The sequence below is a fragment of the Dermochelys coriacea genome, chromosome 1, assembly GCF_009764565.3.
Source record: "Dermochelys coriacea isolate rDerCor1 chromosome 1, rDerCor1.pri.v4, whole genome shotgun sequence".
In the NCBI taxonomy this organism is placed as follows: Eukaryota; Metazoa; Chordata; order Testudines; family Dermochelyidae; genus Dermochelys; species Dermochelys coriacea.
In genome coordinates this window covers 217361602-217377891 of record NC_050068.2, presented here as the reverse complement: position 1 = coordinate 217377891, position 16290 = coordinate 217361602, and the positions used below count along the sequence as shown (strand labels likewise).

General features: G+C 48.1%; 1 protein-coding gene across 2 annotated transcripts in view; it reads left to right on the top strand.

Annotated features, from left to right (window-relative positions):
- A2ML1 (alpha-2-macroglobulin like 1) overlaps positions 1–16290 on the top strand; it is a 41533-nt gene that overhangs the window by 22546 nt on the left and 2697 nt on the right. Inside the window, exons 9-27 of one of the 2 annotated variants that reach the window (XM_038414224.2) lie at positions 145–330; positions 1890–1974; positions 2178–2322; positions 2749–2977; positions 3488–3614; positions 4065–4186; positions 5272–5323; positions 5865–5948; positions 6477–6653; positions 6891–6972; positions 7443–7599; positions 9375–9449; positions 9678–9840; positions 11017–11231; positions 11556–11771; positions 12269–12396; positions 12542–12632; positions 13050–13118; positions 16178–16280. In XM_038414224.2, the coding sequence (XP_038270152.2) occupies positions 145–330; positions 1890–1974; positions 2178–2322; positions 2749–2977; positions 3488–3614; positions 4065–4186; positions 5272–5323; positions 5865–5948; positions 6477–6653; positions 6891–6972; positions 7443–7599; positions 9375–9449; positions 9678–9840; positions 11017–11231; positions 11556–11771; positions 12269–12396; positions 12542–12632; positions 13050–13118; positions 16178–16280 (2506 nt within the window). Of the gene's footprint in view, positions 1–144; positions 331–1889; positions 1975–2177; positions 2323–2748; positions 2978–3487; positions 3615–4064; positions 4187–5271; positions 5324–5864; positions 5949–6476; positions 6654–6890; positions 6973–7442; positions 7600–9374; positions 9450–9677; positions 9841–11016; positions 11232–11555; positions 11772–12268; positions 12397–12541; positions 12633–12979; positions 13119–16177; positions 16281–16290 lie in introns of those variants that run through there. The other variant, XM_043513919.1, reaches the window with a different exon arrangement.

Sequence of the window (16290 nt, the reverse complement as noted above, 5' to 3'; positions counted from 1 at the left end):
CTCTGGGGTGAAAGGGGGGGGATCTGTGTATGGGAGGGGGTTGGCGGTAGGAGCTGGGATGAGGGATGAATGGCAGGTGTCTGTGTCTTTGTCTTTGCTATCAGCCCTTTGTTTGTTTCCTTGGGCCCCTGTGTGGTTCTGCAGGTGTATGGGATGTTCGATTTCTCAAATGGAGGTTACCCCTATCAAGTTGATGAATACGATGACTGCTATATAACAAGGCCATTTCCAGTGCCTGTCCTCAACCCTATGCCAGTGGACCGCAGAAGACGTTCCATCATACCGAGACCTTGGTTTGACCAAGGGGCTGACTTCTTTAGCTTCCTAAAAGTGGGTGCCTTTATACTCATCACCAGCCTCTCCTTACTGTGAGGAGAAGATGCATAGCCTCTATTCTGAGAGACTGGGCTCAAGAGAACTATATTAGATACAGCAATACACCTGGAAGCGCAGGTCTGCTCTGTATGTTGTCTCTATTAAAACTTCACCCTGTCGTTCCATCTTTGTGACTCCAAAACAGTTTTACTCTATGTAGAAATAGAAGCAAAGTCAGGTTGGTTCTTTCCTTCTCATGCATCATCAGCAGTAATAAAGATCTACAGGCCACATTTTGTCCTAGGTGTATGGGTCAAATTAATCCCTGGCATATTGCTGTTGAAGTTAGTGGAAAGAAAAGGAGTACTTGTGGCACCTTAGAGACTAACAAATTTATTTGAGCATAAGCTTTTGTGAGCTACAGCTCACTTCATCGGATGCATTTGATGCATCCGATGAAGTGAGCTGTAGCTCACGAAAGCTTATGCTCAAATAAATTTGTTAGTCTCTAAGGTGCCACAAGTACTCCTTTTCTTTTTGCGAATACAGACTAACATGGCTGCTACTCTGAAGTTAGTGGGGTGACACTTAGGGTTGTGTTTGAATCTAAACGTCTTTGAGTAAAAGCAGGTGGGATCAGTATGCAGTGAGTTTTGAGTCATCCAGTTGCAAAAAGAGATGAGGAGATGTATATATTTTGCTGGTTGTGAAGTTTTTCACTCTCCCTGAACTCAGAGCTAGATTAAACAAGAGCTGTTGAAGCTGAACTCTTGAAAATCACCAGATTTGTAGCTGGGTGGAATAGAATTGTTGCCTCATGAGTTCCACAATACAACCATGGCTGTGCTAGGGTAAGGCACTACTGTGTCTTGGTCAGCCAAACTGGTTAACGGCAATTCTGCTGCTGCTGCTGACCCAGCCAGGGACGAGCGAGATGACCAAGGAGCTCACAAAATCAGTGCGCCTGCCAACATAGGCGCTGACTTCCCCCCTTTCCTGTGGATGTTTGACGCCCCCCGCCCCCATTCCAACCCCTTCCCCAAATTCTCTGCCCTCTCCCTGCCCTCTTCCAACTCCTTCCCCAAATCCCCACCCACCCGCCTCTTCCCCACCTTCTCCCCTGAGTGTGCCATGTTCCCACTCCTCCCTCCCTCCCTGGAGCGTGCTAACGCTGCCAAACAGCTGTTTGGCAGTGACTGGGTGGGAAATGCTGTGAGGTAGGCAGAGGAGTGGGGACACGGTGCGCTCGTGGCAGGGGGAGGAGGAAGTGGGGTGGGGGCTGAGGGGAATTTGGCTGCCTGTGGGTGCAGAGCACCCACTAATGTTTTCCCCGTGGGTGCTCGATCCCCGGAGCACCCATGGAGTTGGTGCCTATGCCTTCCAAGGTGTCCTAGCTTATTGTAGAGCAGTGCAGAGAGAGACAAGGGAAGAGGGAGAGATGTGGATCAGAGACAAGCAGGGGGGACAATGTGATGCAGTTGACTAGTTATACTGACACACAGGCAGAGACACTAAGCAAACATTAAATCCTTCCTTTTTCATATTTGGTTTCTTTCATCTCTGATTTAACACAGGAGATGGGACTGAAAATTTTATCAAATGGCAAAATAAAGAGACCACTGGATTGTCATCCCTATGACACGGAACATAATATAACGGGTAAGGAGTTCCTTATCTTTTTATTTGATTGTCCTGGTCTATTAAATTTCCTTTCTGCTTTCTTAATCCATGTAATTACTGTCTGGGAATAAAGGGTTAATCTCCACCTGAGTTCCTCCACTGCCCCTCCTGGACTCTATTGTCCCAGTGCCAGCCCTTTCTGTGAGTAAGCAGCCAAAGAGCAAGTATTGTCTGACTTCCAGGGGCACCCAGGCCACCCCCTATTATGGAAGATTCAGGACGTGTCCCTACAGCGGAGTTTCAGCCTCCATCAGTGGAGAAATCCAGTGAGTCCCAAGTCCGTGAGTTTTTCCCTGAGACCTGGATCTGGGAGCTGTATCCCATTGAGTAAGTGATGTTTAATTCCAGGGATGATGGGGAGAAATGCAAGCCTTTGTTTGGAGGTGCTTCTCTGAACCAAACCTCACAGGCCTTTGAGACTGGGCTATGTTTCATATTCTAGAGAACAAATCTGCTGGGTTTTAGGAAGGGCTGTGGGATCTAGATGTTAGAAGAAGGGATCTGTGGGTTCTTTTCCTGGTGACCTTGGGTGAGTCGCTTCCCCTTCCTGTGCATCAGTTTCTGCATTTGTAATGTGGGGATAACAACCTACACTGCCTCCCAGGGGATTTTGGGTGGATTAATGCCTAGAAAGCTCTATAAGATCCTGGGATGGGAGATACTGGAGATAATCATAGTATCATTAATTATTGTCAGAATTTTTCCTGTCCTTTGGGGATCTCCCTTCCCCCATATTGTCTGATTTCTCTGCAGAAGTTCAGGTAACAAGCAGGTCCCAGTCACTCTCCCTGACACCATCACGGAATGGAAAGCCAGCATGTTCTGTACCTCAGAGAGCAGCGGCTTTGGGATCTCGCCTACGGTGGGGCTGACGGCCTTCAAACCTTTCTTCGTGGACTTGACCTTACCCTACTCTGTGATCCGCGGGGAATCGTTTACACTGACTGCCACTGTCTTCAACTACCTGAAACAGTGCATAAGGGTGAGGAAACACTCACACTCCAGTTAGCCTCATCCGGGTCAGGCTTTATCTGCGTGCCTCTAAATCCTTCCCCCTGCCCATAATGGATCCTGTATCAAGAGAGCCACGTGGATTTTGCCCTTACATATTCCCCAGGAAATGGGAGCTAATCCCATGAGATCCAGAGCAGGTTTTACTTCCGTTACCAGGAAGCCAGGATGGTGCTTAGATACATCCATGGGATTGGATTGCTTGGTGTGTGTGTGTGTGTGTGTGTGTGTGTGTGTGTGTGTGTGTGTGTGTGTGTGTGTGTGTGTGTGTGTGTGTGTGTGTGTGTGTGTGTGTGTGTGTGTGTGTGTGAAGCTTGCTCTGCTGATCCAGTACTTTTCACCTGTTACTCAATTTCTTTTATAGGGAATTTTAGTAAGCTCAAGACTGTCCCCCATTTTCTCCCTTGCCCCTGTGCTGCTTCTCTGTCTAATTTTCCACTCATGTCCCTGACTGCTCACCCTTTCCCAATCTCTTGTGCAGATCCAGATTACGCTGGCCAAGTCAGAGGAGTACCAGGTGAAGTTGTGTAAGGGCTGTGAATACACCAGCTGTCTGTGTGCTGATGAAGCCAGGACCTATTACTGGAATGTAACAGCCACCAAACTGGGTAAGGAGAGCAGAGACGAAGGGGAGAGAACACAGGAATTGCTGTACCAGTTCAGACCATTGCTCCAAATAATCAGATTCCCACCTTGCTGTTGTACCTAGACCAGACATCTAACTAATCCAGTAACCTCCTGCCATGCTGGATGAAACCACTGACCCATCTGTAGAACTCCATTGCTATCCCTGATATTTCAGAATATGATGGTCCAATACCCCGGTTCTCATAGTGCACAGGACTGTTTGTGCAAAACTGTGCCTGGAGTTGGGAAATACAGATCACTTTGAACCCTTAGTTGTGAGAACGCGTTCCTCTTACATCATTGTATTGGCTTGCTCAGAACTACAGATGTCGTCAGTTTTCTGTGCACTGAACCAGTTTGCCTAGATGGGCAGGTTTAAAATGGAAGCTCTGAAGAGCTTATTCTCTTTTTCTTTTTTTTTTCTTTGCCAGGTGAGGTGAACTTCACTGTCACCACAGTGGCACTGCCCAGCAGAGAGCTCTGTGCTGGTAGGAAAGTGACGGTGCCGAATAAGGGCCGCAGTGACACCTTGATCAAGCCTCTCCTCGTCCGGGTAAGCCTGCCGATCCAGAGAACAGTGGGGGGAACAAGAAGATACCACACTGTTATCACCAATGCTTTTGCTAGCAGTACCATCCATCTGCTGTCCTGAATTTCATAGACTTCTAGTGTAGACGAGGTCTGAATTCTAGAACTTTAGGTGTAATTTATGTCACTCATGGTGTGAATAATCCACACCCCCAAATGACATAGGTTCTACCAACCTAAGTGCTGGCATAGACTGCGCTATGTTGGCAGGAGAACGTCTCTCTCCAACACAGCTACTGCCTCTCATAGAAGGTGGAGTAATTAAGCCAACGGGAGAGCTCTCCGCTGTAGTACATCTAGTATAGACACAGCCTCAGAGTTAGAGAAAGCTCTACTAGGTCACCATTTCCGTTCCCCTGGGCCCAGTGCAGGATGGTTTCCTACAGTCTGTTCTTCAGGGTTTTGCCCAGTCTAGTTTTACATGTCCTGAGCAATGGATGTTCCACCCCATCCCTTGGGGAGACCCTTCCACAGATCTCTCCCTGTTAGGAAATGTTTCCTCAGCATCCAACCAGAAACGTGCAGCTTGTGCTCAATGTTGTTCTATATTCTTATTTGTCCTCTCATCCCCAGTTCCTCTTCTGTGTTGGAGTTTATATCTCTCACAACCATCGGCAGCTGAGGATGTATAGCCACTTGTCATTTGGCTGAGTTATATAGATCCAGTTCATTTAATCTTTCCTCTTAAATCAGTCAATCTAGAGCCCCTTAATCATTTGTAGCCCTCTTCTGAATTTCCTCCAGTTGATTGGCCTCTTTCTGGCTCTGAGGTGTCTGGGACAAGGACTGAACCCATTATTCGAAGGCAGAGCCATATACCAGGGGGCGGTTCCTTCCATGCTCCAAGATGTGACCACTGTGGTCCCAAAGTGCCCAGAGTTGACTTAAGGAGTCCAGGAGTGGCTTCCGCCCCTCTGTCTTCACCCTTGTATCACTTCTTGCTCTGTGACTTGATGCCCAGAGCATGCAGCCCAAAGTCATGAGGTCACATGAATCTGAAGACTGGACATGTGTTGTCTTTAATCAGTTTCTCTGTGTTTCTACTGACAGCCAGAGGGCGTCCTGATGGAGAAGTCTCACAGTTCCCTGCTCTGCCCAGAAGGTATGGATTGCATTGGACCATGAGAAGGGATCACAGTGGCCACGTTCTCTTGGGTTTGGGGAGAGAGAGTGTCACCTATGCATAGACGTATGGGGAGGGAGAGCACTGGCTGGACAGCACTTACCAAGAGGGTAGGTCTTTGGCTCACTGAGGCCTGTGATTCCAGCAGGGAATAGAAAGGTGGGATTTTTCCCATTGGAATATATTCATGAGGACCTGTACTTCCTGAATGTGTGTCTACCCCCTGCATTTGCTGCCTCCTGCAGTGGATTCTGGGTGCAAAGACCCTGAGAAGAGGTAAAAAAATGAGAACTGGATTATTGTCTTGTCCTAATTCTTGAAAGGCAGTACGTGCCCATCAGGACATGCCCTCCTTCCTCTCTCCCTGCTGCTGCTGGAGTTGTTGGTCCATATGCCAGGAGCTCTCAGTGTCTTGGAGATCCATCACTGCTGAGAGTGGCTTATTGTGTTTCTAGCTGTGGGGGTCTCTCTTACACCCTCTCCTGTGTTGGCTCACTCCTTTCTCTGTTATAATTGTCAGGGAATTCTGCCTCAGACTCAGTCTCCCTGCAGCTCCCTGAGAACATGGTGCTGGATTCAGCCAGGGCCCAAGTGTCTGTGCTGGGTAAGGACTCAGTCTGGTGAGTGATTTAGTGTAGAGCAGGATGGGGGGCATGTAAGCAGACTGGACGTGTTTTGGTGGCTGCAAGGGTTGGTGGCATGTGTGGGGGAAAAGGGGGATAGAGTGCTGATGAAGGGCAAATGATGTAGCAGGAGTGTGTGGAGGAATGAGGGCTTGTATACAGATAGGTATGTACAATTTGTGGCTTTGGATGGAAGGATTCATAAGTGGACAGGCTGATGGTGGGATGGGTGTAAGCCGTGGGAAGGGACGTACGGGTGAGTGGGTGCAGACAGATGCAGAAGGAAGCATGGAGTAGGAGGATGCAGACAGGGTGGCGCAGGAGAGGTGTGAACCGTTGGGTGACTGCAAGTGTGGGGTTGGAGAGGTGTCAGGCAGGCAGTGTTATGGGTTGAGTAATAGTATGATGTGTGGAGCAGCCTGATATGAGGGGGGAAAAACTATATTTAATCAGACATAGATGCACAGTTAAGGGGGATCACCATTGTCCACATACGTTTGTTTATCCAGGTGACATCATGGGGACAGCGCTGCAGAACCTGGACCAGCTGGTGCAGATGCCCAGCGGCTGCGGGGAGCAGAACATGGTGCTGTTCGCCCCCATCATCTACGTGCTGCAGTATCTGGAGAAGACGGGGCAGCTGAGTGAGGAGTTGAAGACAAGAGCTGTAGGTTTCCTGCAAACAGGTCAGTTAGTTTTCTTTCTCTTCTCCCTAATGCATGGTGTCCATCTCAGCCTCCATGCTCAGTAGATGTCCCCAGACGTGGGCTTATGGATTGGGGCAGGGGAGGTACTGTGAACTCCATGGCTTTCCCCTGGTTCTGAGTGAGCCAGTTCCATGGCTAGTCAGTTTCTGTGGCAGGGCAGGCCTGTGTGATTTTTTGACTCAGAGATGTCTCCAGTCATCTTTCTCTCCTGCTCAGGGTACCAGAGGCAACTTCAATACAAACACAGAGATGGTTCCTACAGTGCCTTTGGAGAGAGCGATGGAGAAGGCAACACATGGTGAATAGAAAAGGAGTACTTGTGGCACCTTAGAGACTAACAAATTTATTAGAGCATAAGCTTTCGTGAGCTACAGCTCACTTCATCGGATGCATTTGGTGGAAAAAAACAGAGGAGAGATTTAATCTCTCCTCTGTTTTTTCCACCAAATGCATCCGATGAAGTGAGCTGTAGCTCACGAAAGCTTATGCTCTAATAAATTTGTTAGTCTCTAAGGTGCCACAAGTACTCCTTTTCTTTTTGCGAATACAGACTAACACGGCTGCTACTCTGAAACCTGACATGGTGAATACTTAGCCTTTCTCAATAGTACAGTAATGAATTGGCTCCCACAATGCTGGTACTACGTTTGTCGACACCCAGCACCCCCTCTGCAGCCCTCACTCTGTCAGTATCCCACTACGCACACCCACCCGCCCCGGCACTGACTCTCCCTCCTCTCACTGACTTTTACTCCTCCTCTCCCCCAGGCTGACTGCATTCGTGACCAAATGCTTCATTCAAGCCAAGCAGCGCATCTTCCTAGATGACAAGAACATTGAGGATGCTCTGCAGTGGATAGCAGGGAACCAGCAGGCCAATGGCTGCTATGCCAATGTGGGGAAACTCTTCCACACGGCAATGAAGGTAACAGCCAGCAAGGCCTGGCCCTCATTCAGTAATCCCTGCTAGGGGACTGTCGTCAACTCTAAGGGAGTGGCCCGGTGACACTACCTGAACCCTGATGGAAGGCCAATGGTCCTACCCTTGACTCTAATGTAGGGCCTACTGGCGTGACTCCTCTCGTTTTCACCTCTTCAGAGTTAGGTGGGAAGGATATGGCTGTTGTGTCCAGATAATCCCCCTTTTAGTGCTAAGGGTGTGATCCTAAATAACCAGAAGCCCCTTCCCACAACTGTTCCCACCTTCTCCTAGTCCACTTTCCCAGCACCTCCTCCCCCACCACGGAGGAGAATGGGCTATTCCATCTAGGACTCTCCAATAAACTCCCCTTTCCCCAGCACTTTAATGATCTCTCCCATGTTTGAGGCTCACTTTCACAGATGGAGGACAATGTTTTGTCCCACCTTACCCTCTGGTAACCCCACGTTAGCTGTGTGACATACCAAGGGTACAATCCAGACTAATAAGTAACTGTGTGACCGCCAGCCCTTTAACTTGGGGTGCCCTTTACAATACCTTGCTGCCAAGGGGGCTGGAACAATTTGTATAGTGGGGGAGCGGAGAGCCATTGAACCAAACTCTAAACCCAGTATCTTATGGAAACCACTTCATGCCAGGGAGTGCTTCTGCACCCCTAGTTCCAGCACCTAAGCTTGCTGCTGTAGCCTCCAGCCTGGACTGCTCACCAACAGCCTCCAGCATCTCACGTGCGTGCGTGTGTGTGTGTGTGTGTGTGTGTGTGTGTGCGTGCGTGCATCAGCCAGCCACACCTTGGCTCTTACTACACTAGGTTATATTGCAGGGTGACCCCAGCTCACCCGCAGTCCTAGAGCCTCTCCCCCCCCCCCGAAGTCTATGTCCTGTACTGCCCAGCCCTCTTCTGGACAATACAAGTTTATATAAAGTCTGTTTATTTCTTTAATAGAAATAATAGCACACAATTTGCCACCCCAAATGGCATTTCCCAAACACTTCAATTTAAACACACTGGATTAGACAAAACAATAATCAAGTTTATTAATTACGTAGAGACAGATTTTAAGGAAGTTACAAGTAATGAGGCATAAGTCAGAAATGGTTACAAGAAAATAAAGATGAAACACAACTGGTGCCTAACGTAACAAATTACGTTAAATTCAAAGCAAAGTTTTCTCACCAGTGTCACTGACCAAACTTCTGAGGTCAGAATCCCTTCTCCCAGAAACCAACAAATGCTTGCTTTGTGGCTTCAGGTGCCATAAATGCAATGGACAGAAAGAGGGGATGTGTCTTGGGGTGTTTGCCCCTCCTTTTTGTAGTTTCAGCCCGCCTTTTAAAAAACATTTCCAGCTGGGTACCAGGAGATAAAAAGTCTATGCGGAAAGATATTCCATGCTGCTTTTTTGTCACCTGTTGAGCTTCCTTTCTCCCCTTCCTGCTTGATGACTCTGTTAAAATGCAAATTAAGCAGATCACACATTCCTTTTGGTAGGGCTGTGGTTTAGCACATGGGTTATTAATGTCATACAGGGAAATCGTCTAACTTCACATACAATGTTGCCATATGTATTTTACCAGGGCAATAATGAGCTGCAAATTATGAGTTTTCAAATGGTACCTCACAAGGCATACATCATACAAAGATTATTACAATAGTGTGTGGAATGTGGTCATGGGTACCTTCTATCACAAGGTGCCACATAGCAGCTACCATTTGGGAGGTTCATTTCCCCACCAACCTCTCTCTTACTGATCTGCAGGGTGGGATAAATGACGACATCTCTCTGGCTGCTTACATCACTGGTGCACTGCTGGAGGCAGGAAAGCCACTCGATGTGAGTATAGTGCTGCCTACACACAGCCTCGCTCACTCCTCTCCTCTTGTCTTAGTTCTAATGCTTCCATGGGACCAGCTGTTTCTCTGTCATGCACAGTGGATAGTTATGGCCAAAACGAACCCAATCTTTATGACCATGTCAGGATTTGGTCACTATGGAGTTGTCTCCATTTTTCTCTGCTCCATTTCCTATGTTAGGTGAACTCCATGTTTCTTCCTGTTCCAGGACCCAATGGTGAAGAACGGTTTGCAGTGCTTCAGAAATGCTTCCTCCAAAGCCACTGATCTCTACACCCAGGCACTGCTGGCGTATGTCTACTCGCTGGCTGGAGACACCGTGACAAGGCAATTACTGCTCACCAAGCTGGACCAGCAGGCCATCAAGTCAGGTACCATGGGACAAGAAGCTGCCTGATTCTAAGCACTAGGACTCCCGTGACTATAACAAAAATTCCACCAACGCTTAGGGCCAGGATGCTTTCCACAGAACCAAGAAAATTATTGGTGGAAAAGCCCTATTAGCTCAGGCAAGATTGGTCCTTGCTAGAACATGGTGCTGCATTTTGTCCAGTCACTGGGGCTTCTGCCCCTTCCCTTGAGCGACTGATGCACCTTTTTCTTTCTCCCTTACAATACAGTTTTTCTTTCTTATTTTCATTCCATCCTCCTCAGTCATGTCCCCTTGCACCACTCTAAGTAATTCCTGTCCTCCTAAGTGCACTGCAACTATTATCAAGTCCCTGTTTCCCCTTCATCATTTTTTAGCTAAGTGATACAGCCTGAAAACTTTACATTTCATTTCATTACATTTTCAAAAGTAGCCTCTAAGTTTCAGGTGTCTCAAGTCAGGCATCAAAATGTTGAGACAGCCAAAATCAGTGGCTGCTCCTGAAAATGTAGGTCTTAGCTCTTTCCTCATCAATCCCTCCCTCCAGCCCTCTGATAATCTGTTACTTGTTTGTCAATATATTTCTCCTATAATGTGGTGCCCAAAGCAGTAATAGTCTAGATTCAGTCCCCCTGTGTAGGGGAACTATTATTTTTCTGCTCCGGAATGTGAATGTGCTACCCAAAACTGTATTGGCCTTTTTGTTTTTGTTAAGCCTGTCACTGCAAATTCGTATCTAATTTGCTGTCTATTGTCCCTGCCAGACTGGTTCTGTCCCCAGAGAATATCTGTATTTGGGATGATTCCCCCTTGTTGATTTATCCTAGTTTAGTCTTATTGTGTTAAATTCTGCTCGTTCCCATCCATCATCTGGCTTTACTGATGTTGCATCATGATGGGACCTGTTTGCATCACACTGGCTGCTGGAAGGCATGGGTGATTCCCCTCTTTTGATCATGGCAGTGATGTGGCATCTCTATCATGAATACTACTTAATCACTCAGTACACTGACACAATAGCATTCCCGTGAGGATTTCCCCACCCAGATTTAGGGTATGGGCTTTTTTCAATGTCCCACATGAGGTGGGATGTAACCATGAAATTCAACCTGGATTGCAGTCCTGGACCCAAGCAAGTCCTGTTCTGAGCCTCAGGTTCTTGTTTCTCCTCCTCCAGGAGGGCAGATACACTGGAGCAGGAAACCAGCCCAGCCTCCCATTGAGTACAGCTGGTCCCAGCCCAAGTCTGTGGATGTGGAGTTAACCGCCTATGTGTTACTGGCTCTGCTCGCTACCGAAAAAGTGTCCAAGGAAGAGATTGCTTCTGCCACTGGCATTGTGGCATGGCTGGCCAGGCAGCAGAATGCCTATGGGGGCTTTGCCTCTACCCAGGTAACAAACCAGCTTCTCTCAGAGCCAGACACCATGTCTAGTCAGGGAGAGCAACAGGCTGGGATGTCCATGGGGGCTGAATCTCTGTGCTAGCTTCTTAGTATGCTCAGAGGCTGTCTATGAGAATCCAGCTTCTGGTGCCCTGAGGAACAGATCCCACTGCACTGTGGGGCTGGGAGCTTGAATCCCCCCACTATTAATGTCCCGGGGAAAGGATCCCGTGGTTCTTGAGCTCTGATGGGGGGTGGGGGGTGGGGAATCCATGTGCCAGCGCCTTGAGGAGTGGATGGGCACTCAGTGATGTGACTGCTTCTCCTTTCCCAGGACACTGTGGTTGCTCTCCAAGCTCTTGCTAGATATGGAGCAGTGACATTCATCAAATCCGGAAACGTCTCTGTGACAGTGAAATCAGGAAAGAACTTTCAGCAGTCCTTCCTTGTGGAGGCCACCAACCGACTGGTGCTGCAGCAGCGGCCTCTCCCTGACATTCCTGAAAACTACACCATACAAGCCGCTGGCACAGGCTGTGTGTATGTGCAGGTGAGTGGTGGCTGTCTTGTGAGAAAGGCCAGGAGGATGTCATAGAAGGGGGCACTGCCTGGCTCAGGGTCATGAGGGAATGGGATATGCAGCCTTTCACTTCTAATGGAGCCTAAGGTCAGAGGGCTGGAGGGATTGCAGAATGGGGTATAAAGAAAAGGAGTACTTGTGGCACCTTAGAGACTAACAAATTTATTAGAGCATAAGCTTTCGTGAGCTACAGCTCACTTCATAAAGCTTATGCTCTAATAAATTTTTAGTCTCTAAGGTGCCACAAGTACTACTTTTCTTTTTGCGAATACAGACTAACACGGCTGCTACTCTGAAACCTGTCAGAATGGGGTATGGATCCTTTCACCTCTAGGGCACCAGGTCAGGGGAGTGTGGGCCAGCACTGGCTAGCTCAGGATCCTCTTAGAGGCAGTGGCAAGGATATAGTCTCTCTTGCAGGCTTGCATGACTCTTTGTTGAGTACTTTTCTGTGTCTCTCCCATCAGACGGTTCTGAGGTATAATGTGCCTCCCTCAAAGAATGCAGAGACCTTCACTCTGAGCGTGAGAGTAGGAGAGAACAAGTGTGAGAAGCAAACACTCCCTCGCTTCCTGTCCCTCAGCATCAGCGTCAGGTGAGAGTGAGGAGCTAGAGAGGAAGGGAATGGAGGGGGCAGGGTGACATGGAGGAGGGCAGAAGGAAAAGAGGCAGCAAGATGGGGGGAAAGGGCAGAGTTAAGGTGGATGTAACCTACATGACCTCCTGCCTTTCACCTCCAGTTATGTGGGGAGCCGTGGCACCTCCAACATGGTCATTATCAAGGTGAAGAGCCTGTCTGGATTCGAGCCTGTCCGGGGCACCAACTACTTTGTAAGTTGCTTCCCATAACCATTGGCCTGTTGTCCTTGGTGACCAGATACATGTGTTGCATGAAAGCCAGCTCAACCAACAACCAGGGAGCGCAGACAATGGTCTCAATGCAGGCACTTACCATTGGCTCTGTTACTGGGGTGAAAGTCGGTTCCTGGGGGTACTTTTTGCTGCTCCGACCCCATAAAACTTTAAACACTCCCCCCCTCGACCCTATGGGTTGTTTCCCATTCACTGCTGTGTGGGTGAGACTCCCTGGGAATGAGCTGGGCTATTGGAGGAGATTCTGGTCAAGAGGTAGGGGACACTTTTCACACACCCCAATCCATAGAACGTGTCTTCCATAGGTGAGACTCTTGGGAGAATGAGCTGGTTGTTTTTGGATGAGACTCTAATGCTGCAGTTCCCCGTCCCCAGCTCCAGCAGCAGCCGTTTGTGAAGAGAGTGGAGACTGGGGCTGAGGATCTCACCATCTATCTGGATCAGGTCAGTGCTGGAACAAGGTAGTAGCTTTGTTACGTCTACACAAACTAATTAACACCTACATTGTAGGTCTCATACCCGCAGGTGAGAGTGTTGGGTCCCAGTGGACCTGAGTTAGTTCTGAGGGTCCCAGGCAGTTTATATGGGAGTTTAAATTGGAGGATGTGACCTGATCTCAGACAAGAGTCCCATCCTCCTGTGCATCTCTGAGACACTGCCAACCCTTTACTCTCTCAGCTCACCCAACTGGCTACCCAGCTCATTATATTCCCAGGACTGGCAAACGAGGAGCTGGAGGAATGACTGTACTATCTGCATCAAGCCTCTGACTCAAGCAAGGTTCACCCCTAAAACAAAAGTTTTTGTGTGCGTTCCCTTAGCATGCTAATCTGGGACAACTCCAGTACAGTCTACAGACCCCCTGACAGCTACCTACTGTATGAGAGAGACTGAGTGTCATGCCAGCTGCTGGAGTCTCCTAAACTCTGGGATTTCATCCCTTCTCCTCAATAATTTTGTTCAGAACCTCATTCTCCAAGCACTCCCCAATTCCACATATTGAGTTGGTCACACACTGTATATTTCCAACACCCCCCGTGCAAGGAACAGCATTCGTCCCCCACTCCCCCCGTGCCAGCACCAATGGTCAGTGATCTGACAGAACACTATGACTACATACCAGCTGTGACAATTGACCCACTGGCATCCAAATGTTCCCTGCCACTACCACGCTGCCCACATTAGCCATCATGGTTCTTAGATGAATTGACACCAAGGGCTGGTGGCTGGAGTGCCAGTGTGGGGAGGGAGGGAACCTGCTCCAAATCATACCGAATTACCAATTGCAGTCTAATGAAAACACTTGTATTGATGCCACAGTGGTGACTGCAGTAAACAAAATTGTTCTCTGGGACCATCACCTTCATCAGATCCCATCTGAGATAAGTGTGCTGATTTAGAGCTGCTTCATAAACACAGGCTGGCTTCTCTTCACCACTGCTTCAAACCACACACCTCAGGGTGCTAGCATGGGGATTGTGCCTCTAGCTCTGAAGAATCCTCTTCCTACTTTGCTGAGAAGATGGAGTTGAGGCCATGACAGCCTGCAGGGGCCAAGCATTATACATGCTGGAGCAGCAAGTACAGCGTCCTTCTCACTGTGCCAGAACTGAGTTAGTGTCTCTGTCTAGGACTTTAAGAGGCACCTGAGAGAGAACTGTGCTATTACCTGTGATCTCCTCCTTTGTCTCTCATCTGGTCAAAGCTGGTGGGGAAAGCTTGGCCCATTGCTGAGCCTCCTTCAGAGAAGGCACTTTATCTATCACTCAGAAGCATGCAATAATCCAGCCCATCTTCAAAATGTCACTCGTGTGTGAATCTAGACAAACATTTCTCAAGGAAGCCAGAGCTGGTGCGTAACACAGCAAGCCCATCTCTGAGCAGGATGAACTGAAGAGTCTGTTATGCTGGCAGTCTGTTTGCTACAGGATCCATTTCAAGCTTCTAATGTGATATATGCCATCATGTGCCAGCAATGCCCCTCTGCCATGTACATTGGTCAAACCGGACAGTCTCTACGTAAAAGAATAATGGACACAAATCAGACGTCAAGAATTATAACATTCAAAAACCAGTCGGAGAACACTTCAATCTCTCTGGTCACTCGATTACAGACCTGAGTGGCTATTCTCAAAAAAACCCCCAAAAAAACCAAAAACAAACAAACAAAAAAACCCTTCAAAAACAGACTCCAATGAGAGACTGCTGAATTGGAATTAATTTGCAAACTGGATACAATTAACTTAGGCTTGAATAGAGACTGGGAGTGGATGGGTCATTACACAAAGTAAAACTATTTCCCCATGTTATTCCCCACCCCCACACTGTTCCTCAGACGTTCTTGTCAACTGCCTGAAATGGCCCACCTTGATTATCACCACTAAAGATTTTCTTCCTTCCCCCCCACCCTCCCTACCTGCTGGTAATAGCTCATCTTAAGTGGTCACTCTGCTTACAGTGTGTGTGATTACACCCATTGTTTCATGTTCTCTGTGTATATAAATCTCCCCACTGTATTTTCCACTGAATGCATCGGATGAAGTGAGCTGTAGCTCACAAAAGCTTATGCTCAATAAATTTGTTAGTCTCTAAGGTGCCACAAGTACTCCTCCTTTTCTTTTTGCAAATACAGACTAACACGGCTGCTATTCTGAAGCTTCTAATGCTGACTTGACCTGGTCTTGTCCCCTTAAGAGCTTTGTTACATCAAGATCCTTCCATTCTTCAGGGAATGACCATGGCAGCTACGCTCCTCCTCGACATGACCACTAACTGAATCAATGTGTATAATCGAGAATCAGAAAGAGCCTTTTCAAGAATAACCTCCAGGCTTTGGAACACCCTCCCACAGGGATCAGAAAAGCTCTGCTTTCAGATCATGCTAGAAGACTCACTTTTCCTGGAAAACATCCCTGAAAGAACCAGAGCTAATAAACAGGAGCAATGGGCTCCAACATAGTAGCAATGTTTAGATAAAAGAGCAGGGCCGAGAATGTGCCTGTCACTTCGGGACAGATCCCGCTTTCTACAGTCCATAGTTAGGGCTCAGATAAATACCACGGTATCTAACAAACATTCATAGATAGCTAGATAAACATTCTTGAAATCCTGAGTTAAAATCTTACCACTGCCTCAATAGGCAGTTCCATCTATAGTTAAAAAACCAGAACATCCCTGATATTCAGCACACACATCTCTGCTCATGTCTTGTTGGTAATGTAACAGCAGGGGGCCCTCCAGGTGCATCAATAGGAAGTTCATCTGCAAAAACTGTGTGTGGAGTCCAGGATTTGAACAGCAGGGGCGGGGCTCTGGGGCAGGACAAAGGGGCATTGGCAGAGCTGTGTGGGGAGCCCTGGACTGGAATAGCGGGGGGTGGGGGGAGGCTGCAGTGCAGGACTGAGTGACATTGGCAGAGTTGGGGTGTGGGGGAGCTTCCTTAGTGCATGCTCAAACCAGACCTTGTTTGTCCCTCTGTCTCTTATTTTCTTTCTCTCTCCCAGCTGAGTAAGGAAACTCAGACATACTCCTTCACCATGAGCCAACACATTCCAGTGAGGGATCTGAAGCCAGCTGCAGTCAAAGTCTATGATTACTACCAGCCAGGTGGGTTAGG